At 37.9% G+C, this 27,855-nt stretch overlaps 1 protein-coding gene across 1 annotated transcript; it reads left to right on the plus strand.

The window, feature by feature from the left end:
* The first annotated feature begins 262 nt into the window (after positions 1-262).
* Positions 263-27,855, plus strand: LOC125484225 (proteoglycan 4-like). The gene is made up of 10 exons (XM_048602073.1): positions 263-272; positions 2,082-2,252; positions 3,278-6,369; positions 16,011-16,125; positions 18,464-18,550; positions 21,688-21,827; positions 23,998-24,154; positions 24,403-24,567; positions 25,785-25,910; positions 27,770-27,855. Exons 1-10 carry the CDS (start codon positions 263-265, stop codon positions 27,853-27,855), a joined length of 4,149 nt encoding a protein of 1,382 aa, XP_048458030.1.

Consider the following 27,855-nt stretch of genomic DNA (forward strand, 5'->3'; position numbering starts at 1 on the left):
ACAAATTGACAAACCATTTGCTTGCACATAAATATAAACGCTTGATATAATTTAAAACTTAGGTGACTTTAAACAATGAATAGGATTTTCAAAACTTAAATGTCTCCTTTGCTTCCCTCTAAATGCAAGCATTTTAGTAAAGCGCAGACTGATAATCCGTGGTGGCCTTATTAATATTGTAACTAATTCATCTCTAATTGACATCTGAAATGGATAGTTGTACAGGCAAATTTACCCTCAATTTTACAATTAGGTGTACAAAATGATCAGAGGTATAGATAGAGTGGACAGCCAGAGACTTTTTCCTAGGGTGGAGGTAGCTATTACAAGGGGGCATAGTTTTAAAGTGAGTGGAGGTAGATATAGAGGAGACGTCAGAGGTAGGTTCTTTACTCAGAGTGGTCGGGGCATGGAATGCATTGCTGGAGAGGGTAGTGGAGTCGGCTTCATTAGGGGCATTTAAGCGGCTATTAGAGAAGCATATGGATGATAGTATAAGGTAGGGGTGGAGGTTAGATAGACCTGAGGATTAGAGTAAAAGTTCGGCACAACATCGTGGGCCAAAGGGCCTGTACTGTGCTGTACTGTTCTATGTTCCATGTTTTATACAGCGACTCACAGTGAGTTCTAATTTGGAGTTTTGAACATCCTTGCATACTTCAGTCAAGTAACCATTCTTTACATAAGCCTCTTATGTCAGAAGGGTTGTAGATTAATTGAACAGCTTCATTACTACACACAGACAATCCTCACCTAGAATAATGGTATTCACACTTTTCAGGAGGAGCCTTTGTGAGCTTAATTCAAGGAAGTTTTATTATGAACGCACCAACTTCCAAAACTATCCCAGCAAAGATCATTGCTTCAACACAACAAGATCGGTGTTGCTCAACAGAATATTGTACGGTGCAATTTATTTCAAGTTCACTCAAAGGATGTGCATGTTGCTGGCTGGCCAGCCCATTTTATTGCCAATGCCTGGTCGCCCTTTAGAAGGTAGTATTGAGCTGCCTTCTCGAACCACTGCAGTCCACGTAGACTCCATAATGCTAGGATTTTTAACATCTGATCAGCCTGAAGCTATATACTTTTTCCACACGCTACTATAAAGTCTCTGTTTTGATTTTGTACAGAAATCTCATGTTCAGGGCGTTGTTACGAAGTGCACGAGCGTGGTCGGAAATGTCAGTGTGATTCCAAGTGCATAGAGTATAATGAATGCTGCTCTGATTTTATTGCAAGTTGTAAAGGTTAGTAACTAGCATACGTCACGTGCTTTTTTATTTCTTTCTGTGCGCTAAATGAGCAAGATACTTGAGCCAGAGATAACAATAACAAGGATGGGTAACAAACTGCAAAATCTACAAGAAAAGCTATCTAGAGGAAAAGTCTAGTTTGTTTTGTCGTGATTTTTGTAAAGTTTACTTAATTTTCTTAACTGCTTACAGAGAAGAGGAAATAAATAAATAAATAAATATCAGCTTTTTGGGAAAACAATCTTTGCTCATGGAGTGGAGTATAGTAGCTATACACAGCTTCACCTTAATCCTCAGCAGGACTGACATGATCTGTCAGACCTGCTGAGTATCTCCTACACTTAATTTTTATTTCAGACCTCCAGCATATGTAGTATTTTGTTTTTACTTGTCTTAATTTTTTTTGTTGTAAATCAGGTATTCAGTTCATATCGAAAGGACTAATTTATCTTTAATTAAATAATCTAATTCTATAAATTTCAAGAAACTTCAAATGTATTGCAAACATTGTTATGAAAACAGCCATCTGGCCCTTCCTGTATCTTACACATCCAAAAAAAATTTCCCTTTAGGAATGCAGATGTTTCCTACTGGATTCCAAAAACTTTGCTCCTGGTTTAACAGGATTTCCTTACTTTGAAGTAATTCAACCAGTTTTACACTGCTATTGGCATTGCTAGTATCAAACATCACTTGGAATTGAAACATCATTTATTCCTTTTATTGCTCCTATGTTGGCAAAGCTGTAATTTGATTAAGAAGCGTTCAAAATAAAATTTGAGGACTAAGATGTCAAGCTTCACTTAACATATTGTTCACACACAGATCCGCGGAAAGATCCAACAACATTCACGCCAACCACCAGATCAACTTTAGTATTCACTCGGAAACCATCAACAAAGGGACCTGAGCTTATCAGCAATACTGTAATTCAACAAGACTCTGCCAGCTATTCGAATGAAAAAATAAAAAGCACGTATGAACCTACAAAGCCAGGTATGAAGTCATACCAAAAGTGAACCACAAGCAACTTAGATATGTGAATGTACTGCACATTTCTAAATGCTAATGTTTGTTTTGTAGATGTGTAAATTATGCAGAATGATATCCATTATGTAGAAGGCCAAGGCAGTAGATGTATGGGAATATCACCTGCAAGTTCCCTCCAAGCACATACCATTCTGACTTGGAATGATATCAAAGTTCCTTTACTGCTACTGGGGGAGAATCCTTGAAGCCCCTGACAAACAGTGCTGTGGGTGTACACACCCCACACCCAACCTCACAGTGGTTCTCAAGTGCAATTAATGCTGTCCTTGGCAGCAATGCCTACATCCTGTGAAAAAATTAAAATATATGAACGTATTCATAGTGTTTCAAGGAATCTCTAAGTTTTTTTGTTTCTTAAAGTCAAATCGATGAACTACATTGAAGTGTTTCATTGTAAATAATACATAATATTTTCCATCTTGTTCAGAGTCTAACTTCCAAGGCAAACATTTTAGACAAGACTAATGACAGAGGACCAATATCATGGGCAGATAATTGCATACATTTATCATAAACTTCTTCCTAAGTTGTTGAAACCTACCTCCACAGAGCACGACATGAGGAGGACTGATTTATATTGCTGTATTAACAAAGGATGTTGAGATGAATGAAGGGAATGGGGATAACAGATAGTGATTAAACATGGATCACAAAAAAAAACTCAAACTGTGAATGGAAGATAGTGGCCTGGATTGTGAAAGGACCATTTTGTCAGGGACTAGATTAGAAAAGTCCTGTAAAATGAGAATGTTCAATGGAAAAATCATAAAATGTTATGAATAGGCAGACCAAAGGCAAAGGCAATCATTGTAATATTTAAACAGTTCGTCAAGAATCAAAATGTAATATACACCAATTGTTGAGTGTTTCTGTGGGAGGTGCAGATATACAAGAAATTACAAGAAAATATGATGGTATGACCATAGTGAATTATCACTTTTTTCCTGATTTCTAACATCTTACTTTTTCAGGAAATGGAACTATTAAGCTAAATGAAGGATCTACTATCATGAATCCTACCAATTTTAGGCTTATGGAAAATATTGTGGAGGATGACATTTTTGTGACAGAAGTTTCAAGTACCATGGATCCAAACTTAAAAACAGATGTCAGCGAACAATCCATTGTTCCAAAAAAGCTGGTTTCTAGAAGAGTACAAGATAGAACTCCACAGGCTACCTTCCGTGATGAAGCAGTTAGCACAAACCCAAACAGCTTAAACAAAGAAGGCACAGTACCTGCCATTCTTGAAATATTTGCAAATACATATCCCCAAATCTCTCAATCCTTTGCTCCAAACAATGTTAATTCTGTGGATCCTGACGACTCAGCTAATGCAGCAACAGTAGAACCCCTTACTCCTGAAGAAGCTGAATCGATGCTCCCAAACTTGAACAAGAAAGGCAGGACAGCATCCACTCAAAACATAGATCCAGGTATCGCAAACAAAGATAAAGCCCAGACCATAGTTCCTAGCATCTTTGTAACTATATATCCTGAATTTGTGCAGTCCTTTGCTCCAAACAGAAGTATCACTGTGAATCCTGACAACTTGGATGATGGAGCAACAATACAACCTATGTCAGAGGAAGTTGCAACAAACAGGCCAAAATTAGACAAAGAAGGAACAAGACCCTCTGTTCCTGAGGATAGAACACTGGCTTTTAAAATCTTGCATAAAGAAGGAACAACAAAACCCTTTACATTGGAGGAGGATATCACGGCTTCTAAATCATTGAGTGAAGTAACAATAGCACAATCCACTGTTCCTGAAGTTAAGATCAAAGATTCTAAAATGTTTTCCAAAGAAAAAGTGACAATGCCCCCTACTGATGAAGATGGTACCAAGGGTTCTCAGCCTTTGGAGAAAGAAGGAAGGACAAAGTCTTTAGTCCCTGAAGATAGTAGCGTAGATTCTAAACTGTTGAATATAGAAGCAACAACAAAATCAACTATTGCTGAGAATGATACCGTAAACTCCGAACCCTTGGACAATGAAGGTACAAAGGACACTGCTTCTGAAGGATCTGTAACCATACATCCGAAAACTACACACTTTGTTTCAAATAGAGTTATTAGTGTGCATTCTGACAATTTGGACAATGCAACAAAAATACAACCCATTCCTCCTGACGACATTACAATTATCACCCCATACATAAACAGTGAAGGAACAACAAAACAAATTGCTCCAGAAGGATCTGGAACCATACATTCAAATAAGGCAGAAGAAGAAATACTTAGTACTATCCCTGAAAAATATCCAACCACATATACAGAAATTTCACAAACAGAATCTCTAAATACAGCAACTATATTTGGTCTTGAAAACTTGCATATTGCAACAACAATACTTTCCATTCCTCCTGATGAAGCTGTAACTGGGCTGCCAAACAAGAATGATGGTGCTACACCCTCCAAAGTTTTTGTTAAAGAAGGAACAACAAAGTCCACTATTGTTGAGGATAGTGCCTTGAACTCAGAATCCTTAGACGGTGAAGAAATGGGGGCCACTGTTCCTGCAAGATATACAAGCATGCATCTTGAAATCTCAGAGTCCTTTGCTGCAAACAAAGCTATTTCTCTGGATCCACATAAATCATACAACTTAGCAACAATACAACCTACTCCTGAGGAAACCACAACGATTCTCCAATACTTGACCAAGGTTGGAAAAACACAGCCTTCTGTTGTAAATGGATCATCATTAAAACCCAATACTCCTGCAGAAGCTGAAACAACATTCCCAAAGCTGGACAAGGGGGGAACAATAAAACCCACTGTGCATGAAGATGCCACAGATTCTAAAATCCTGGAGCAAGATGAAATGACAAAATCCAATGTTCCTGAAAAAGGACATACCATAGATTCTAAAGTCTTCGATAAAGAGGGAAGAACAAAGTCCATTATTGCGGAGGATGGTGCTTTGAACTCTGAATCCTTGGACCATGAAGAAACAACCATTTTTCCTATAGAGAGCACGACGAATTATGAAGGGTTGACAAAAGCCTTCTATCTTGAAGATGGTACCATGGATTCTAAACTTTTAGATACAGGAGGAAGAACAAAATCTACTGTGGATCCCACATCAAGAGGCAAAGAAGCAACAACAAAAGCCTTGGATTCTGAAGATGATATCACTAATGCTAACATGTTGGACATACAAATTGCAAAGGCTTATGTTAATCAAGATGTTACAATTGATTCCAAAGCTTTAGATAATGAAGGAACAACAAAACCCATTATTGCTGAGCATGGTACCATGAACTCTGAAACCTTAGACAGTGAAGAAACACAGACTGCTGCTTCTGAAGGATTTACAATTGTACATCCTGAATTAGAAAAATTAATTATTCCAAACACAGCTGTTACTGTGGATCCTGACAACTTGGACAATGCAACACAACAAGCTATTCCTCCTGAAAATGTTGCAACAATGCTTCCACACAAAGAGATAGAAGAAACAACAAAACCCACAGTTCCTGAAGGACACACAACTATGTTACCCGATAATGTAGACAAAGAAAACATGCAGTTTACAGTTCCTGAAAAATACCCAACTACATATCATGGAATGTCACAATCCATTCCTCCAAACACAGCAAGTACTCTGGGCGCTGTTCGATTGGGCAATGCAACAACAATAAAATCCAATACTCCTGAAGAAGCAAAAACATTGTTTCCAAAGACTGACAAAGAGGGAACAATAAAATCAGTTCTGCCTAACTATAATAACACAGATTCTAAAATTTTGGACAAAACTAGATTGTCAAATCCCATTGTTCCAGAAGAGGATCCTACTGCAGACTCTAGAGTCTTGGATAAAGAAGGAACTACCAAACCTACTCCTGCTGAGCACAGTGCCTTGAACTCCAAACCTATGGACATTGAAAAAAATCCCACTGTTCCTGAGGAAAGTACCACGGAGTTCAAAATCTTAGATGGTGAAGAATCGACAAAGGCCCCTGTTCCTGAATATGGTATGATGGATTCAAAACCTTTTGATACAGAAGGAACAACAAAGCCAACTTCTGAAGGATCTTCAACCATGGATTCAGATAAGGTAGGTATAAAAGAAATAGAGACCACTGTTACTGAAAAACATGCAACTACATATACTGAAATTTCAGAATCGCTTGCTCCAATCAGAACAACTTCTCTGGGTAACTTGGAGCATGCAACAATACAACCCATTAGTTCTGAGGAATCTATAACAATTCTTCCAAACTTGACCAAAGACAAAACAGCAAAGCTTTCCACCTCTGAACAGCATATTATGGATTCAAGATCTTCAGACAAAGAAGCAACAACAAAACCTACCACTTTTGAAGATAACAACACTGACTCTAAAAGCTTGGATGAAGACAAAATAACAATGGTCACAGTTAGTGAAGATGGTATGATTGATTACAAATCTGTGGAGAAAGATAGGACAACAAAACACACTGTACCAGAAGATGGTTCCACAAATTCCAAAGTCTTTGACAGAGACGGGACTACAAACTTCCCAACAGCTGAAGATAGTACTATTAACCCTGAAACTTTGGACACTAAAGGAGCAAAGCCCACTGTTCCAGAAGATACCAGCTCTGATTCAAAAACTTCGCACAATCAAGGATTTACAAAGGCCTATGACCCTGATTATTGTTCAAAATCACTGGAGAAAGAAGGAATCACAAAGGCAGACATTATTGAAGATAATTCAATGGCGAAAGAAGCAACAACACAGCCATCTACTCCTGATCAAGGTACAAAGTCTAAATCACTGCACAAAGAGGTTACAACAAAATCCACTGTTCCAGAAGAGGATGGTACCACAGATTCACATTCCTCAGATAAAGATGTACCAACAAAGTTGACTGTTACTGAGCATGGTACCATGATCGCTGAATCCTTGGATAATGAAATACACACCACAGCTTCTGGACGATTCACAGCCACATATCCTGAAATTCCACAGTCACTGGTTCCAAATAGAGATGTTACTGTAGATCTTGACAACTTAAACAATGCAGCAACAACACAAACTGAAAACGCTGCAAGAATGTTCCCATACAAAGACAAAGAGGAAACAACAAAAGTTCCTGAACGATCTGAAACCACGTTATCAGATAACTTAGGCAAAGAAGAGATGAGAACTACAGTTTCTGAAGAACGTGCAACAATGTATTTTGAAATTTTACAGTCGAAGAACACAACAGCACAACCCATTAGTTCTGAGGAACCTATTCCAATCCTGCCAAAATTGACTGGAGAAGGAACAGCAAAGCCCTTTACTTCTGAAGAAAGTACACTGGATTCTAAATCATCGGACAAAGCAGCAATAACAAAACCCACTGTTTCTGAAAATAACTCCGACTCTAAAAACTTGAACCATGAAGAAACAACAATGCCCACTATTAATGATGATGGTACAATTGAATTTACGTCAGTAAATAAAGATAGGACAACAAAACACACTGCACCAGAAGATGGTTCCACAGATTCCAATATCTTGGACAGAGATGGGACAACAAACTCCCCTACTGCTCAAGATGGTACTACTAACTCTGAAAACTTGGACAATGAAGCAACAAAGCCTGCTGTTCCAGGAGATAACATCCCTGATTCAGAAAGTTTGGACAATGAAGGATTGACAAAGGCCTATGATTCTGAATATAGTTCGATGGATTCTAAAGCATCGGACAATGAAGGAATCACAAAGGCAGACATTATTGAAAATAATTCAAAGGCAAAAGCAACAACACAGCCATCTACTCCCGATGAACGTACAACAAAGTCTAAGTCACTATACAAAGAAGTTACAACAAAATCCACTGTTCTAGAGGATGATATCACAAATTCTTATATCTCAGATAAAGAGGGACCAACAAAGCTCACTATTACTAAGCATGGTCCCATGATCTCTGAATCCTCGGATAATGAGGAAATACACACCACTGCTTCTGGAAGATTAATAGCCATACATCCTGAAATTACACAGTCATTGGCTCCACATAGAAATGTTACTGTGGATCTTGACAACTTAAACAATGCAGAAACAATACAAACTATTGCTCCTGAAAATGCTGCAACAATGGTCCCACACAAAGTCAGAGAGAAAACAACCACAGTCCCTGAAGGATCTGAAACCACATTATCAGAAAACTCAGACAAGGAAGAGATGCAGACTTCAGTTCCTGAAAAACGTGCAACAATATATTTTGAAATTTCACAGTCTGTTGCTCGAACTTCACTGGGCCCTGATCATTTGGAGAACACAACAACAGTACAACCGATTAGTTCTGAGCAACCTGTAACAATCCTGCCAAAATTGACCAAAGAAGCAACAGCAAACCTCCTTACTCCTGAAGGTGGTACACTGAATTCTAAGTCATCAGACAAAGAAGCAACAACAAAACCCACTATTACTGACGATGGTACGATTGAATCGAAATCTGTGGATAAAGACAGAACAACAAAACACACTGCAGAAGATGATGGTTCCACAGATTCCAACGTCTCGGACAGCAACGGGACAACCAACTCCCCTACTATCGCAGAAGGTACCAGCAACTCGAAAACCTTGGGCAATGAAGATGCAAGGCCCACTGTTCCACAGGATACCAGCTGGGATTCAAAACTCTTGGACAATGAAGGATTGACTAAGGGCCATGATTCTGAATATAGTTCAATGGATTTTACATCATTGGAGAAAGAAGGAATCACAAAGCTACATGCTAATGAAGATGAATCAATGGTGAAAGAAGCAACAACACAACCAACCAATCCTGGTGAAGTTACAACAAAGTCTAAATTACTATACAAAGAACTAACAGCGAAACACACCGTTCCAGAAGAGGATGTTACCACAGATTCTTATTTCTTAGATAAAGACAGACCAACAAAGCCCATTATTACTGAGCATGGTCCCATGATATCTGAATCCTTGGATAATGAGGAAATACATACCACAGCTTCTGGACAATTCACAGCCATACATCCTGAAATTCCACAGTCGTTGGTTCCAGATAGAGCTGTTACTGTAGATCCTGACAACTTAAACAATGCAGCAACAATACAAACATTTGCTCCTGAAAATGCCACAAAAATGCTCACGTACAAAGACAAAGAGGGAACAGTCAAAGTTCCTGAAGGATTTGAAACCACGTTATCAGATAACTTAGACAAAGAAGAAATGCAAACTTCAATTCCTGAAAAAAGTGCAACAAGGAATTCTGAAACAATACAACCTATTAGTTCTAAGGAACCTGTAACAATCCTGCCAAAATTGACCGAAGGAACAGCAAAGCTCTTGACTCTTGAAATTATGTTGGTTTCTGAATCATCAGACAAGGAATCAAAACCCACTGTTTCTGAAAATAACAACACGGAGTCTAAAAGTTTGCACAAAGAAGAAACGAAACCCACTATTACTGACGACGGTACGATTGAATCTCAATCTGTAGATGAAGACAGGACAACAAAACACACGGTACAAGAAGATGGTTCCACAGATTCCAATGTCTTGGACAGAGATGGGCCAACAAACTCCCCTACTGCTGAAGATGGTACTAGTAATTCAAAAACCTTGGATAATGAAGCAGCAAAGCCCACAGTTCCAGAAGATATCATCCCTGATTCAAAAATCTTGGGCAATGAAGGATTGACCAAGGCCTATGATCCTGAATATAGTTCGATGGATTCTAAATCTTTACAGAAAGAAGGAATCACAAAGCCACATGTTATTGAAGATGGTTCAATGATGATACATCCTGAAACAGCCATACATCCTGAAATTTCAGAGTCATTGATTCCAAGTAGAGCGGTCACTGTAGATGCTGACAACTTAAATAATGCAGCAAAGATACAGCTTATTGTTCATGAAGATGCTACCTCAGTACTCCCACATAAATACCTAGAAAGAACAACAAAAGTTCCTGAGGAGTCCTCAACTACATTATCAGATAACTTAAACAAAGAAGAGATGCAGACTTCAGTTCCTGGAAAACATGTAACAATGTATAATGGAAGTTTACGGCCTTTTGCTCTGAACAGAGCAACTTCTCTGGGCCCTGCTAACTTGGAGAATGCAACAACAATACCACCTGTTACCTCTGTGGAACCTCCAATCATACCAAACTTGAACAAGGAAGAAACAGATCTCTTTACTTCTGAAGATGACACACTAGATTCTAAATCACCAGACAAACTAGTAACAACCAAACCTTCCACATCTGAAGATAACAACACTGACTTTAAAAGCTTGAACAAAGATGAAATAACAAAGGCCCCTGTTAATGAAGATGGCAGAATTGAATCCATAACCGTGCCTAAATATAGAATAACAAAACCCACTGATCGACAAGGTGATACCAAAGATTCTACAATTCTAGGCAAGGAAGGAATGTCAAAGCCTGTTGTTGTTGAGGATGATACCATGAACTCTGAAACCTTGTACAATGAAGAAACAAAGCTCATTGTTCCTGAAGATACCACCTCAGATTCCAAACCCTTCGACTCTGAAGGATCAACAAAGGACTATAGTACTGAATATGGCACTGTGACTTCCAAAGCATTCTATAAAGAAGGAATGACAAGTCCACCGAATAATGATGAAGATGGTATGATGGACATAGAAGTAACAATACTGCCTTCTATTCCCAAAAGTGGTCCAGCAGATTCTAAATCATTGTACAGGGAAGCTGATACAAAACCCATTGTTCCCAAAGATAATATAACGGATTTGAAAATCTTGGTCATGAAAGAAATGACAATGGATCCTGTTAAAATTGATTCTAAATACTTAGAGAAAAAATGGATAACAAAATCCATTGGTCTAGAAAGTGGTACCACAGATTCCAAATTCTTTGATAGGGAAGGGAAAACAAAGCCCTCTTTTGCTAAGGATAGTACCGTGATCTCCGAATCTTTGGATAATGAGGAAATACATACAACTGCCTCTGGAGGATTTACAGCCAAATATCCTGGAATTTCACAGTCTTTTGTTCCAAATGGAGCTGTTACTGTGGGTCCTGACAACATAGGCAATGCAGAAACAATGCAGCCTATTGTTCCTGAAAATGCTGTAAAAGTGCTCCCACATAAAGACACAGAAGGAAAAACAAAACACCCCAAGCCTGAAGGATCTGCAACCATGTCCTCACTAGACGTCACTAAAGGGGAGATGCAGACTACTTTTCCTGAAAAGCATGTAACCGTGTATCATGAAATTTCACGGTCCTTTGCTCTGATTAGAGCAATTTCTCTGGGTCTAGATAACTTGGATAAACTAACAACAATAAAATTCAATACTTCTGAAAAAGACAGAACAGTGCTCCAACAGCTGGACAAAAATGGAATGACAAATCCCACTGTTCTGGAAGAAGGTCACAGCACAGAATCGAAAGTCTTGGATAAAGAAGGCACTATGAAATCCACTACTACTGATGGTGGTGCCTTGAACTCCAAATCCTTGGACAGTGAAGAAGCAAAGCCTGAAGAAAGTACTCGAGATTTCAAAATCTTGGATAACAGACAATTGACAAAGGTCTCTGTTCCTGAATGTGGTACCATGGATTCAAAACCTTTCAATAAAGAAGGAACAGCAATGCCAACTGTTTCTGAAGGATCTGCAACCATGGATACAGATAAAGCAGGCAAAGAAAAAACACAGACTACTGTTCATAAAAAATGTGCTATTGTCCACCTTGGAATTTCACAAACCTTTGTGGCAAACAAAGCAACTTCTCTGGGTCCTCGCAATTTGGATGATGCACCAACAATACAACCCATTAGCCCCAAGGAACCTGCAACAATCCTTCCAAACTTGACCAAAGGAGGAACAATAAAGCTCTCTACCCCTAGAATGCATATCATGCATTCCAACTCATCAAACCAATATAACAACACAGACTCTAAAAGCTTACACAAAGAGGTAACAACCATGACAACTATTCCCGAACAAACTGCATCCTTGAATCCAGATGAAGTGGACAAAAAAGTAATGCAAACTGCAGCTCCTGAAAAATCTGCAACCACATTTCTTAAAATTTCACAGATGTTTTCTCCAAATGGTCCAAACCTGGATAAAGAAAAAGTAACAAAACCAGTTGTTTCTGAATATTTTACCCCATATTCTGAAAATATTAATATAGGAGGATCAACAAAGCCCGCAATTGCTGAGGATGGCACTTTGATATCTGCATCCTTTGTCAATGTGGAAACAAAGACCATTTCTCCTGAAGAATCTGAAAATGTACATCTCAAATTTACAGACTCCTTTGTTCCAAATAGAACTGTTACTGTACAACCTGATAACTTAGATAATGCATTAACAATGCAATCTATGCCCACTGAGAAGTCCATCACAACCCTCCCATACTTAGACAAAGTCAGAACATCAAGGTCTCCTGTTCCTGAAGAAGGTTCCCTTAATTCTAAATCTTTGGATAGAGAAGGAACAACAAAGTCAACTGTCCTGCCAAGAAGGTCTACCTATCTCAGCATCTTACAAGACAAAGGACAATCACAACCTACTATTCAAGATGCTCACTTCATTAAGCCAGACTTAGGCACAGACAAAGACGGAATAACACAGCTGACTGTAGCTGCAGAACCTGCTTTAGTTGCAACATTGAACAAAACAAGTACAACACTGATCAATGTTTTTGAAAGAACCACAATTGTTCAACCTACCAACTTGGACATTGAAGCAATGACTAATATTGAAAAACCTAGCACTACAGATTTAAAATTAAAAACTGAAATGGAAAAGACTACTGATCTTGATAAATATACAGGAAAAGATTTTAATGTAAGTTAAAACTGGAGATTCCACTAGCTTCAACAAAAATCCTTCTCTAAATGCATTTGATAAATGGCCACACAACAAAGTCAATATCCAAGATAAAGGATCTTTCAGTTGGGGTTACTGTAATATATTAGCATGAATAGAGGATTATTCTGCCGACAAACACAGACTGCGAAAATCAGGTGTTTTCAATTTGGCAATCTGTAACTAGTGAAGTGCAACAGGATCAATACTGGGGCTTTAGCTTTTTACAATCTGTGTTAATGATTTTGATGAAGAGACCGAGAATAATTAATATATTTAAGTTTACTGACTTTACAAAGCTATGTGAGAATATAAGTTGAGGTCACAAAATGACTGTGGAAATACAGACAGGTTAAATTGAATGGACTTTAGGATGACAGATGGCCATAATGAAGGGAATCATGAGGGTTTTGGAGGTAAGATTAGAAAAGCAGAATTTATTTTAAGATAAGGCATGAAACTTGTAAAAGTTGATGTTCATGAACAAATCAAGTAGGCATTTCTGTAATGTCTCCAAAGCAGCTAGACCTGTTTTTAAACAGAGACCAAAACTCAAATTTATATTCCAGCTATGGTCTCGCCAATGTCCTGTATAATCATGGCCTAACTTTCCTGTTTTTGTACTCCAGTTCCCTTGCAATAAAGACTAATGTGCTATTTGCTCTCCTAATTGCTTGCTTACCTGCATGCTATCCTTCTATTTTCATTCTGTGAATATACCAACATGCCTCTGCACATCAAATGAAACTTCCTTAATCTTTACTCCTTATTCCAATTCTTTTACAATTAATAACAACATGCTATTTGTTTTTCTAATTGCTTGCTGTGCCTGAACAACAACTTCATGGAGGGTGGTGGAGGTCAAAACAAATAATATGCTCGCCAGATTGTTACTTTTGTCAACAGGCAAGGTCAACATTGTAAACATGGAAAATCCTCAGATGAGTTTTAAGAAGTTCATTTGCTTGATAAAAGTTACGGTAAATTTCCCATTAGATTGCACTGGAAGCACTGTGCCAAGATTCTTCAGGAATGGAGGTGGGACTTGGGAACTGCTTGTTCCGGACTCAGCCCATGTTGGTTTTTGTCTTGGGTCTACCTCTAAGTGAGACGTCAATCCCTAGGCTGCTTGGGGAAGAGCCCTACCACTAGCAGTCTCAAGTCAGAGATGGGATTGGTCCTATTTTGAGTCTAACTTTCAACATCACCCAAAGTTAGTATTCAGTCATAGCAAGCAATTAGAATGGGAAGATGGTAATCTGATGAAGAGTCACTGGACTCAAAACGCTAATTCTGCTTTCTTCCCACAGATGTTGCCAGAACTCGAGTTTTGCCAGCAATTTCTGTTTTTCGGCAAATTGCATGTTGGCCTTTAGTGTAGCAGTATTTGAATGCAAGAATAAGAAAGACTTGTCCATTAATGTTCAGAGATACTTGTGTATATTTTAAACAAGAAAAATAGAAGGTTATCATGCAGTTATAGCCAGCAATTAGGAAGGCGAATGCCTTTACTAAAAAGGAACTAAAGTACAAAAACAAGGCACAGAGCTACAATTATACAGAGCTTTGGTGAGACCATACCTGGAGTTGTGTACAGTTTTGGCTGTACCTGCATTTGTTGTAATACAATAATGGTTCACTGGATTGATGCCTGATACGAGAGTTGTCCAATGACATGAAGCTGAATAAATTGTGGCTATAGTCTTGGATTCAGAAACTCTCACTGTGGCATGCAATGTTCTCGAAGGATATGACAGGGTAGTCACCAAGAGGTTGTTCCTCCTGGTTAGACCTAGACCATTGCAGAATAACCTTAGGGTAAAGTGTTGACCAACTGGACTGAGAGGAGGAGGATTGTGAATCTTTGGACTTCAGCTGCAACCTTCTGGGGTAGAGATGATATTTAAGACTGAGATAAACAGATCTTTGATCATTTAGGGAATTGAGGGATGTTGGCATGAAGTGGATTTGGGACAGAGCCTTAATATTGAAAGTCACGGCAGGCTCAAAGGATGGTGAAGTACTCTTGCTCCTAATTCTTATGTTCTGATGTGTAATTATTGCAATCTTCAACATGTCAGCCTGGGCATCTCATTGAAATATCCACCTCACTTCGCAACCAGGGTGTCCACCATGAGGTTGAATTTAGTTCATTTTCCAATTATGTATTGTCTGAGTAGCTCATTCAAAGAATTGTTCTTTTTCACAACAGATTGTTCCTGCTCCCAGCACAAAGCCAAAAGGGGTAAGACAAATACTCATGTTGAAAATGTTCCACCTCTTTGAAAGTGAACAGTTGACTTCCCAGTGAGGAATACAAAAATAAAAAAATCAGCTCTGCTGACTCTCAGCAGAATTTGTATTGGCCTAAGGCTTCCATCTTCTCTCTTTTTCAGTCAGGACCTAGTTGAGGACTCAAAGACATCGCAAATTCCTACTGGAGAAAAACAACAGTGCTGGTAGTGACAAGAGGGTACCATGCCTAGTGTATATTCATTGACAGTGTTACAAAGAGTTTGTCTTATTCCCAACAAAAACGATTGTGCTTTCCATTTCAACCACCTGCAATACTATCAAGACTAGGAAAGAAGCTTACTATCAGGGATCACCATCTTGGACCAACTGAGTAGCTTTAATCATCTCTGGAAAGGTTTCAAAGAATGATGCTAAACAGGATATGACCAAATTCTGCCTGATTCAAAAACATTATTTTATGCTCTATCGATATAGCACTGCTCCAAAGGGTTACATATGCTGACCTCCACAATTTAATGGCTGAACAAAATTTCACTCATTTTATTGACGATAATGAGATAATTTATTTATGCAGGACATATATTAGAGCTCACTGTTCTAAGCATTAAAATGTATTTCATTTCATTTCATAGGTGACCACTTCTGCTCACTTGTCCCCAGACAGTCATGATAGCAAAGTAACATTAGTTACCAAATTATCAGAAGCACTCAGAAATCAAACAACTACCAAAGCTGCGTCATACGCAGGTAAGATATACAATTCACTGGCTGCCTCCATCGTACCTTAAGAAAATTCATACATCAAAAAGTAATCTGGTACCAATTAATTATGCCAATTATAGGTAAATTCTTTTTCAAAAATTTTCAGTAACTATACGTCATTTTAAGTAATATTATAGTGTAAAAATGTTATCTTGAGCTTATGATTGAAAGAATAGCAGTGATGTTTAATGCACCCTAGATAAAAGGTATCGCAAGAGCAGAGAGTAGAAGTGCAGAAATTTTTAAGATGACAAGGCAAATTGAGAAAATAGTTAAAGCATACAGTAACATGGGGTTTATAAAAGAAAGGTTCAGAGTACAGAACAAAGAGGATATGATAAACCTGTATAAAACATGATCTCCGCCTCAACTGAAATATTTAATCTAGTTCTGGTACCATCTATTGGAAGGTCATGAAGATATTAGAGAGGTGCAGAAAAGATTAATGGGAATTATCCAGGAATGAGGAACTTCAGTTAAATGGATAAATTGGAGGGGGAGGAGTATACTTCTTGGAGAAGATGTTTCATACAGGTGTTGAAAATTCTGACAGGTCTCCAGTAGATTGGAAGAAATGCCTTCCATTGGTAGGAGGATTGGGAACCGAAGGATACGATGTTAAAATGATTCACAAAAGCAGCAATGTGACATTAGGAAAAGTATTTTTCATGCAGGGGTTATTTAGGATCTGAGGTATTCGGCCATAGAGTAGGTTGGAAGGATAGTTTCCAAAAGAAAGAAATTTGGCAGGCTACTGTGAGAAAGCTGGGGAATGGGATTTGGTGACTTGTTCGTGCAGAAAATTAGCATGGACCAAGTGGACATTTTCTACTCTGTACTGAGAGATATGGAGCATTAAAATAAATATTTTGATATCAAGTTGTTCCAGTGACATGTAGTGCAATTGATTTTCTAGATTAGCACCAGAAAAATAACCTTAAAAACTATTTTTCCTTGTAGAAACCCAAGCGATTTATTAGTATATGTCATCAAATGGGATGTACTCACCCTACATATCCTGGTCTACATATGAATTCACTCCCACATATGTGATTTCGTGCCTTCTCCTGTTGTTCAATAAGATTGCTACTAGATGGCAACTTGTAATGGGAATGTGGCCAGTGCCTCCTGCTTGCCAATGATGGTTGTTTTAAAGAATTAGCTGTCAAGAATGATCCATTAAATATATAAAAGAGAAACTGCTGTAAATATTTCACAGATCTGACACTATCAATGGGAAGAGAAAGAGGGTTGAGGTCAAATATAACTCCTCCTCAGAACCCATTTTCCAAAGTAATAATATTGGACTCTGTTTCTCTCTCATTAATGCTGGAAGATTTGCTGAATATTTCCAACACTTTCAGTTTTTAAGATTTCCACAGTATTTTGTTATCTATTAAGATAAAGATTTACTTTAAAAGTTACCAACAAGTAATTAAAAATGGAAAAAAATAATCCCTGAATACCATGGTGGGTTGTGAGATGAGAAAGGGTGTTCTATATTCAATTTACAAATAAAAACAACTTTGGAAATTGTAATTGTACTGAAAAACTGGAAGGCGGTAGTGTTACTGTTAAGAATAAGAAAATTGTAGGCAGGAAATTTGACCTTTTTAACAAATAAAAGTTCACACACTGGAAGAAAATTAGTGAACACTTAAGTGTTCAGGGTCAGTCAGTATCTATTTCTAAAGGCATAAGTCACTTGATTAATTTCATTGATTTTTTTTTCAAAGATATCAGTGAGAGTTATTGGAAAAGTAGTGAATGTTATATATATGGCATTTCAGACAGTGTTATGAAAATTCATGCACACGATATTAAAAGAAATATAGTAGGTTTGAAAAAAAAAAGGTAGAGCTAATCTGGAATGATTTTTGAGTTTCAGGATGTTGGTGTTAGGAAACAAAATGGTTTCTGGCCTTATCAACAAATTATTTAGCCACAACAGAAGAATCCTTTGAATTTGCCACTGTTACTAAATTAAGATGCTTAGGAGCCTGTGAAGTTGTCACAGAGCTCAGCTGAGTATTTGCTGATAAAGTTCACTTGCAAAGAAATATGAAGCAGTGCATTTTGGTGAAAACCCAATATATTCTAAACTTATTAGGGGGAGGAACTGAATAACGTAGGAATGCAGGAGGCATCAAGACCTTAAGCAATTGGGCACAGATAGGAAAAGTCACAAAAAAGACAGAAGGGATTCTTGGATTTAAAGAAAAGCATTTTGGTTTCATTGATTTGTACATCAATAAAATGTAGGTAACTTATTACAGTTTAGAAATCTGATTCTCACATTAATTCATAATATGTCCAATTTTAGACTATCTTAACAATCCCAATTTGTGTAATAAGAGACCCTCAGATGCTTTGACAACTGTACAGAATGGAACAACATATATTTTCAGAGGTAAGTTGTTAAGATGTTTCAGAAATGCAATTGCTACTTGTAACAAAATACGTTTTTGACATAGGAGCCAGACTAAGCATTGAACATTTCTCTTTGGATTCTGATAAAGGTCAGATGTATCTTTAAATGTTTACACCTCGTTTTCAAAAAACTTGCATTTGCAGTTTCTTTCTTGTAATGCATACTCATTTATAGTGATCTACTGATATAATATTGAACCAGCAACAGAGGCAAATAATTCTAATTCCATCATACAGGTTCTGTAATTGGGCTCAATAAATATAGCTAGCATAATAACCCTGAAAACTTATCTTCAACCTAGTGTTCTATCCCCCATATCTTTCAATGCTCTTGGTATACAAAACATTGATTTTTGATTTGAACGTAGTAAATGACTTTGCATTAGCAGCAAATCTGGATTTTACACTCTGCCTCCTCTTTTTACATCTGGACACATGGAGTAGCAACCACTCAGCTTCTTGATCCTGCTGTCACTCAACATGGTCATAATCCATATTCCCACTTACCTCTAGTAAATTTTTATCCCTCTGCTGATCAAGAATCTGTCTACTTCTATGCAAGGACTCTGCTGCCATCAACTTTTCAGGAACAATGCTCCAAAGACTCTCAAACTTCTTAAAAGAAAAAAAAATTCTACTCTCTGTATAAACGGCTGACTGTTTATTTTGAAACAAGGGCACCTAGTTTGAAATTCTCCCAATGAGAAATATTCTCTCCACCTCCACTCTGTTAAGGCCCTTTTGGATTGTGTGTGTTTCAATCAAGTCACCTCTTACTCTTCTGAATTCCAAAAGATACAAACTTAGCCTGTCTAACCTTTCTCCACAGACAAGTCCTTTCTGGGTATTAGTCTAATGAATCTCTGACCTGTTTTCCAAGGCTTTTGTAATCTTTTTAAGATAAGGTAGCAAATACTGCATAGTATTCCAGATACGGTCTCTCCAATACTCTGCACAACTTAAGTATAATCTAGCTAGTTTCGGATTCAATTCCTCTTACAATAAACAATAACATTCTATTAGCTTTGCTAATAACTTGCTTACTATCATTTTGTAATTCATACACTTGAATACAAATCCCTCTGCATCCTCTCATCATTTAGACAATATTCTTATCTTTAATTCTTCCTGCAAAAAACAGGATTTCACATTTTCCCAAATTATGCTCCAATTGTCAGACCTTTGCCCACTCAAAACTACCTTTATCCCTTTCTAGCTGCTTTACAGCCTCTTCACAATTTATTTTCTCACCTGTATTTGTGTTATCAGCAAACCTAGCAACCATAAATTTGGTCCCTTCACTCCAGTTATCTGGAAATTTTGAAATGCTGTTTTTGACTCCAAAGTTCAAATTGTTGATGTACATTGTGATCAGTAGTGGTCTCAGCACTGATCATTCCACCATTCTGAATAGGCACCCATTACTCCCTCTATGCCTCCACTGCAAGTAGGTAGCAATCTAATCTGGTTAACTAGCACTATCAGTTTACTCTTGATCATCAGCAAGGTGACAGTGTTGTAAACCGTACTATTGAATGACATTTGCTCAGCAAACAACCTGCTCACTAATGCTCAGTTCAGGTTCTGCTAGGGATAATTACCACCCAACATGATACAGCTTTGGCCTGAACGTTGACAAATGAGCTGAATTTAAGAGGTAGAAGCGTGACTGCCTTACAGATTTACACAGCACTTGAGATACCTGAGCAAAATTTATGTCAACGGGAACCAGAGGTAAAAAATGTTACACCTGGTTCGGGTCATATCTAGCACAAAGGAAAATGACTGATTGTTCAAGACAAATCATTTCAGACCCAAGACATCAATGAACAAGTACCTTAGCATATATATTTTTGAAGTCAACTTGTTCATAAGTGTCATGATACTGGTCTGAAGCAGTTGGCACTTGAACCCAGGTCTCATGGCTCAGCACTGCCACTGCACCCAGACAACCCCAGCTATCACAGGATAGTTAATTTTTCTTGTTAAATGACAAAAACCAGGTTTTTTTTTTACTTTAATCTATTTTTCTAATCAACCTGTTCAGAAATATTATGATACATCTCTGGAACAGGTAGGACTTGAACCCAGGCCTCTCTGGTCTAGGGGCAGGGATGTGACCACTATGCCACAAGAGGTACAGAACCACAAAATTGTATCCTAGGTCTGACTATTTGCAGCAGCTCCATCAATGGCCACTCTTTATTACAAAAGGTCAGAATTGGAAACGTTCACTCACAAATGCAACCTTTGGGATCATTCAAAAACTGTTCACATGTATCAAGATCTGGACGACTTTCAGTGACAAGTGACATTTATGCCACACATGCCAGATGATGAACATCTGTAAGAATTCTAACCATCTCCTCTTGATATTCAATGGCAATATCACAGTGTCCCATTATCAATATTGTGGAGGTTACCATTGACCAGAAACTGAAATGGATATAGTGATGTTTTTAAAAGCAGCACGGAGGATGGCAAATAAATCACCACTTCAAAATATTCCAGTATCTATGAAGCACAAGTCAGAGTACGATGGAATATTCTACTTTTGCATGGTTAAAGGTGGCTCCAACACGCAAGAAACTCAATGTCATCCAGGACATGACAGCCTGCTTAACTAGCATCCTATCTTTTACCTTAAAAGTTCACAGTTCCTATCACAGATGCAGACAGTGTATACCATATCCAAGATGCTACTCCAGCAATCTGTCAAGCTTCTTTAGAGGAACATTCCAACACCAAGACCTCTTACCACCTAGAAGGATACAAGCAGCATTTATATGGGAATACAACAATCTGGTAATTCTTCTCTGAGCCATACTATCTTGACCTATAAAGCACTGAATTGAAATCCTGAAAATCCCTTCCTAGCAATACTGTAGGCGTACCTATAATCAGACAGACTGCAATGGTTGAAGGCCATGGCTTACAATCACTTTCAAGGTCAACTGGAATGAGCAACAAATGCTGACCTTGTCTGTTATGCCAACATCCTATGCAAGAAGGAAAAAAATAGTATTAATTCTGCATGGTCTGTCACCTACTTATAGGATTTGCATTCTACCTGCTAATTCACCAGCACTAGTTTTTTTTTTCTAATTACATTTGCAGGTCATTTGTTTTGGACAATAGATCCAAAAGGACAATCATTAGGATACCCCCAGAGGATTTCTGAAGTGTGGGGAATTCCATCGCCAATTGATACAGTTTTCACAAGGTGTAATTGTAATGGAAAAACTTTTTTCTTTAAGGTAAAAAATAACTCCAATTGAAGTTCTCCTCCATTGCTCACTTGCTGAAAAGGACAGATCATACAGCAAAATAATGTAGTATTTAATACAGTTAATAATCACTGGAATATAACACAGGTATTTTACTCAAATTGGGTCCCAGGTGCTCAAACTGAGATTTGACAGCCTTTGTACTGGTGTTGTAAATTAAGGTTTTAAGCATGTAGCACGGGCCATTTGGACCTTCGTGTTGGCTTTTTGAAAGAACCATCCAATTGGTTTCATTCCCTTTTTGTGAATTTATTATCGCTAGACAATTAATCCAGAGACCCAGGTAATGTTCTGGGGACCTGAATTCAAATCCCACCATGATGGATGATGGAATTTGAATTCAATAAAGATAAACTGGAATTAGAAGTCTAATCATGAAACCGTTGCCAATTGTCGGTAAAACCCACCTGGTTCACAAATGTCATTTAGGAAAGGAGACTGCGGTCCTTACATGTGACTGGCTTACATGTGACTCCAAACCCACAGAAATGTGGTTGCCTCTTAACTGCCCTCTGGGCAATCCGGTATGGACAATAAATGCTGGCTGAACCAGCAATGCCCACATTCTGTGAATGAATTTTTTAAAAAAAAATCAAGCTTTCTTTAATAGATGCGTACAGTTCTTTATTGCTTTCTTTAATGGATTTGTATAGTTCTTTCTAAGTTACTATTTAGCTGGCTTCCACTACACTCTGTCAATGCATTCCAGGCCAAGTTCTTTAACACTGATGACCAAGTGCTGGATATAGCCTACTTAATGCAATTAATTCTAAAAGTGCAGTTCACAAGCCCAACAAAAATCTTATTTGGGTAGCAAGCAGGCTAGAACGGCATTCTAAATGCATACAATTAATGGCCTACAAACACTTTTCGGGGGAGGGGGGTGGAAACTATGTTGGCATTTACTATGTATGTGTTAAATAAACTCCCTGCATTTGAATATCTGCAGAGTAAGCAGCTAGAAGTAAATGTAAAGTGATTCTACTACAGAATAATAGTGGAAAAATAACAATGGTAAAAAGAGCAAGTAACACTTCCCTAGTAGTGACCATCTGTTGTCAACGGAAACATTGACAATTACATTAGAAACTCCCAGACAATCGGTCAAAAGGTTTTAAAGTTAAAGTCTTGACATTTTGAAAGAGGGAATGCAGATTTTTACATCATAGATAGGCCAGCTGAGTCTTTGTTTAAAAAGTATTTGCCATGTCAGAACTTCAACACAATACCCTGAGGTACATGCATGTACAAAGCATCTCCACTTGCTTCAGTTAAGATCAGGAAAAATGACTGGTGTCATTGTGGATCTTCAGAGAGGAGGAAAATTTTCTTCTTTATATACATACCTGGAAATGGTTGATCTGTTTGGGGTGGGGGACAGAGGGACAGCAAGCAAGTGAGAGAGCGAGAGAGAGAGCGCGAGAACAAACTATAGAGAAATCACACATGCAAAACATCAGTTAAGTCTCGATATCAACTATCAATTCAGATAGCATGACAGTGAAAAGTAAAGGAGAGGATACGTTTCTAAAGTTTGTAGAAATTAACTTTTTTGATGGGCATGCTTTTGGTCCAAGGAACAAGACATTGCTGGAAGGATCGGATGCTGTGGAACACAGTGGGCTAAAGTCTCAAGTGGAGGCAATTAAATTATCACAGTATCATAAAAAGGTCCAGAAGACAGTTCACCAATTTTAGACTATAAACTCTTGTCTCACTTTTTCCTTTGCTTCAGTTTATCTTTCAGTGAGCAGCATATCCGCTTAAAGTACATCTTCTACATATAATCTTGTTTCGTCTGCGTTTTCTTTGGCACTGGAGGTTTAACATTTTTGTTATTTGATCTGTCCTGTCTTCCACACTATCACAGGCCTAACTTTTGTTCTTGTCGCATCCAACTCTTGGTTGAAACCTATTACTTCTCCAACTTTTCCAAATTCTGTTCAAAAATCAGGCCTGAAACATGAACACTCACTCTCTCTATACAGATGCTACCTAACCTGCTGAGCATTTTTCTAGGATGGCTGTCATTTCAGATTTCCACCATCTGAAGTATGCTGCTATTCAATGCTAATTTATATATTGCTTTAAGTTGCTTCAAGAACATTACATAAATTTTACCATTCTTGCTTGATTGCAGGGTGAACAGTACTGGCGATTTCAGAATGGAGTCATGGACAGAGGTTATCCTCGATTGATAACAAGTGGTTTCTCAGGATTAAATGGAAAAATAAGGGCAGCTCTTTCAGTTGCTGCACACAAAAACAGACCTGAAACAGTGTATTTCTTCAAAAATGGTAACTTCATTTTCTGATACTACTTTTATGACAGGAAACTGACTCCCAAAGTGATAAACACGGATTGCTCAATGCAAAGTATCCACACACTCAAATGCTGGCTACACATCAGATATACTTCGCAAACACCCAATCTTGAGTAATGGCACAATTCAGAAACATCTCACGACTGCAGTTTTTTCTTAAATGCAGAATGAGCGTGTAACCTTGCAAGTATCTTTGGTAACCAAGGTACATTGTTATTCCAGGTGGACGATACCAGAAATACGTGTATCAAAGAGCCTCCAAAACTTGTACACTACGCACTGGTGCCTACGTTAATTCCATAATAAGGCGACGCTTCAAACGGAAAACACTTGTTATAAAGACTATTAGATCACAAAAGTCAGATATAACTTTAAGCCATGAATCAGGTAAGAATCATGGAACAGGCAGGTTTTAAATCAAGTATTACATTACAATATCTGTTGAACTAGAGCTCAGAAAACTAAAGTTCAAGAAGTATGTGTTAATCATTTGGATCTTTTCCTCATGGGCAAAATTAAATATATTCATGGAATGGAGAAGCAGTAAACATTTTTTATTTAGAAGAAAATTAAATTGGCATGTTAATGACCATATAAAATAGTAAATTGCAAAATTCTAACTTGTTCTCGACAATACTTGGTAAGCCACTGGCAGAGTTGGTTTTACAAAATGTGAACACCCAGAACGTGAGATTGGTAAAATTTCCACATACTGGAGCAATTTCTCCAGAAAGCATATGAAAATAATCATCCCTCCTAGTTAGTTTATGCAGTCATTGGATAATAACTTTGAAGTGGCTTGATAATTATAATCAGAGTATAGGTCACTGGTACTTCTTTCAAAGGAGGCTTTGATACATGCAGCTGAATCAGAGAACCGTTATGGTGCAGGAGGCCAAATGAAGCTCAGGATTCAGGGTTAACATCTGGAGCTTTTCATTTCACTGACAACAGAAAAGATACTCACCTGCAGTACAAAATTGAAATAATCTGCCAAATTAGAGTGCTTGTTCTCAGACAGCAATTCTGCAATCATCACTTATTAGCTCTGAATGTCAAATACATTTGTAGCATCTATGTGTAAATCATGCAATGTTCAAAGTTGACCAAGCTCAGATGAACTATACCATTGATGACATGTCTGCCATTTAGGAAACTAGGGCCTTGTCTTTCTTGAAATGGGCTGTGACTAAATGAGTCTCATGGTGGTGTAACTAATTTCTGCAGTTGGTCAGAAATTTTACATGCAATCCCAAGGTCTCAAGACCTACCAAACACCATCTCCAATATCCTTGTACTGCAGAGACTGAGAACACTGATTTGAAGGTATTTCTGTAAGACCATACTCTAATTGTCTTTTAATAGTGATTCATACTTCTCATTTCTAAATTTCTAATCTCACCCATGAGTGGGGGCAACCTGAAGGGAAGAATTCTGCAGTTATAGAGCACCAAATCAAATACTCTCTGTGCCACAGTATGCAGTACCTGATAAAAAAAATGCACAAACCACTTTTCATCTACATAGTAATTTCAGCACTTTAGATAAATAAGTTTACTTTATGATTTTATTTTGGACAATATTCTTTATGAACTTTCTTCCAGTGCAACTTTCTGTAGAAATGTCAATTAGAAAAAATTGGCAAGGATTTCCTTTAAGAATCACTTCTGCCATCTCGTTTCCTAAGCCTGAGCGTGCTGAAAAATATGAGTACTTTGTTCTTTCTGGTGGTAAGTTTCAGCCTAATTTATTCTTATGGATGTCACAGTTAATAAAGTATTAAAAAGGTAAGGCAACTGTAGGTGGTTTGGTCAATTTTCCAAACCATTAGATTACATCTGCAAATCAAATTGCAAATACAGGTCCAGTATTTAATAAGGGAATGGGAGGGAGAAAACAAGTAGCTGCAGACCGGTCTGTTTACCTCAAACCATAGAGGCAGAGTAAATTACACAAATTGGAGCAGCAAGTCACAAAACAGTAGATTGAATGGTCAAAACATATTGCAAACAAAGCATATCAATGAGAGACCATTCACTCTGAAGCAGAGAATGACACATCAGAACATGTTTTTCAGGAGACTATAAACAGGGGAAAGCAACAGCATTTAACAATCCATGTAAACAAAACAAAGTTAGTGCACAGGTACAAAAAATTTATTAAAAATGCTAACAGCAAAGTGGACATTTATCGCAAGAGTATAGAATTCACAAATGAACAATTAAGGAACTGATGCTTCAGTTTTACAGAGATTAAACCGACTGCAAGGAAGACAGCTTGAGACAACAGTGTGCTGCCAATTCACCAGAATACCTCCAGGGCATAAATCATGAAATTAGAACAGAAGTTTGCATAAACAGGATTTGTACTCCACATTGAGTTTAGAAGGTTGAGATGTTATCTAATTTAAGGATTAAATACAGGTAATCCAGAATTTTAAAAAATTGGAGTTGGTAACTTTTCTACTTAAAAGGAAGTGAAAATCTGGCTGTGGGTGCCTGGGCAATTGCAATTTAAGAACAATAAATATGTATTTGATAGGTTAAGGTTTTAAGAACGATGTGGTAAGAACAGATAAATGGAGTTTGTGTACAGGTTCAATGAGCATGTTCAAAGGACTGTGTCAACATGGTCAACCATCCCAAGAAAAGATAGTTTGCAATAATCTGAACAAAAAGGAAAACCTGTGTATAGCAGTTGATAATAAATGAAACTGCCACAGAAACTGGTGTAAACCAAGTGATTTTTTTCACTACTGGCTACAGTAGTTTTAATTATCAAATTAGTTTATTCTCAAATGTTCACGAGTACAGTGAAAAGGTTACACATCGCTATGTACAGTGCCATCTTAGGTACAGCGGTACCTAGGTACAGAATCTTGGGTAAAAAGCAGAAAAATAATGAAAACAAAGTCTAAAAAGTTAAACATTACAGTCGTTATTACTTAAAAGTGGAAAAATCAAAGAAACACAGTTAACAGTTCAACAACAGTCCATAAGCACTTGAGCATGCTGGCCTCAATCTCCTCTGCAACTTACCACCCTGGACCGCCTGCTCCTGCCCCAACTGGCCCTACCCAAGCTGCCCGCTCCCACCGCTGGCCCCTCCTGGGCTGCCCACTCCCGCTGCTAGTACTGCTTCGAACGTCAAAGAGACTGCAATGTTGCCGTCTGTCAAAACCTCTGCCAAGGCACACCAGCCACCTTGTGACCAGTAGCCAAAGCCCCTAGCTGCTGCCTACACAATTGAACTCCCTCCAGAAGTTAAAGTAGAGAAAAAAAAAACTAAAAAAGAGCAAAAGCGAGAAAAGAAAGTACAGCAATTGGACTAGAAGGGCTCTGGTTCAGCCCTCCACTGCTATCTTAGACTTCAATAAGCATCCAATTTAAAACAACACAATTGCTTGTAGTGGTCTAGGTCAGATAATTCATGATCTGAAGTCTCGGCATTTTATTGATATGCCATAATTAAAGTATAAGCATCTCCTTTCTAGTAGTTCTTTTTGTTCAAATTAGAGGGAACACCTTAATTTAATTTTAAGTAAAATGCTGTTTGACATCTTCCACTCACTTGATTCTTCTCTATTTAGATAAGTACTACACCGTTGATCCTGTTAAGCAGAAAGTCACTGATACAAGAAGAAGTGTAACGAAGGATTTGTATGGATGTGATTAA

Source organism: Rhincodon typus, chromosome 10 (genome assembly GCF_021869965.1).
Source record: "Rhincodon typus isolate 14 chromosome 10, sRhiTyp1.1, whole genome shotgun sequence".
Classification (NCBI taxonomy): Eukaryota; Metazoa; Chordata; class Chondrichthyes; order Orectolobiformes; family Rhincodontidae; genus Rhincodon; species Rhincodon typus.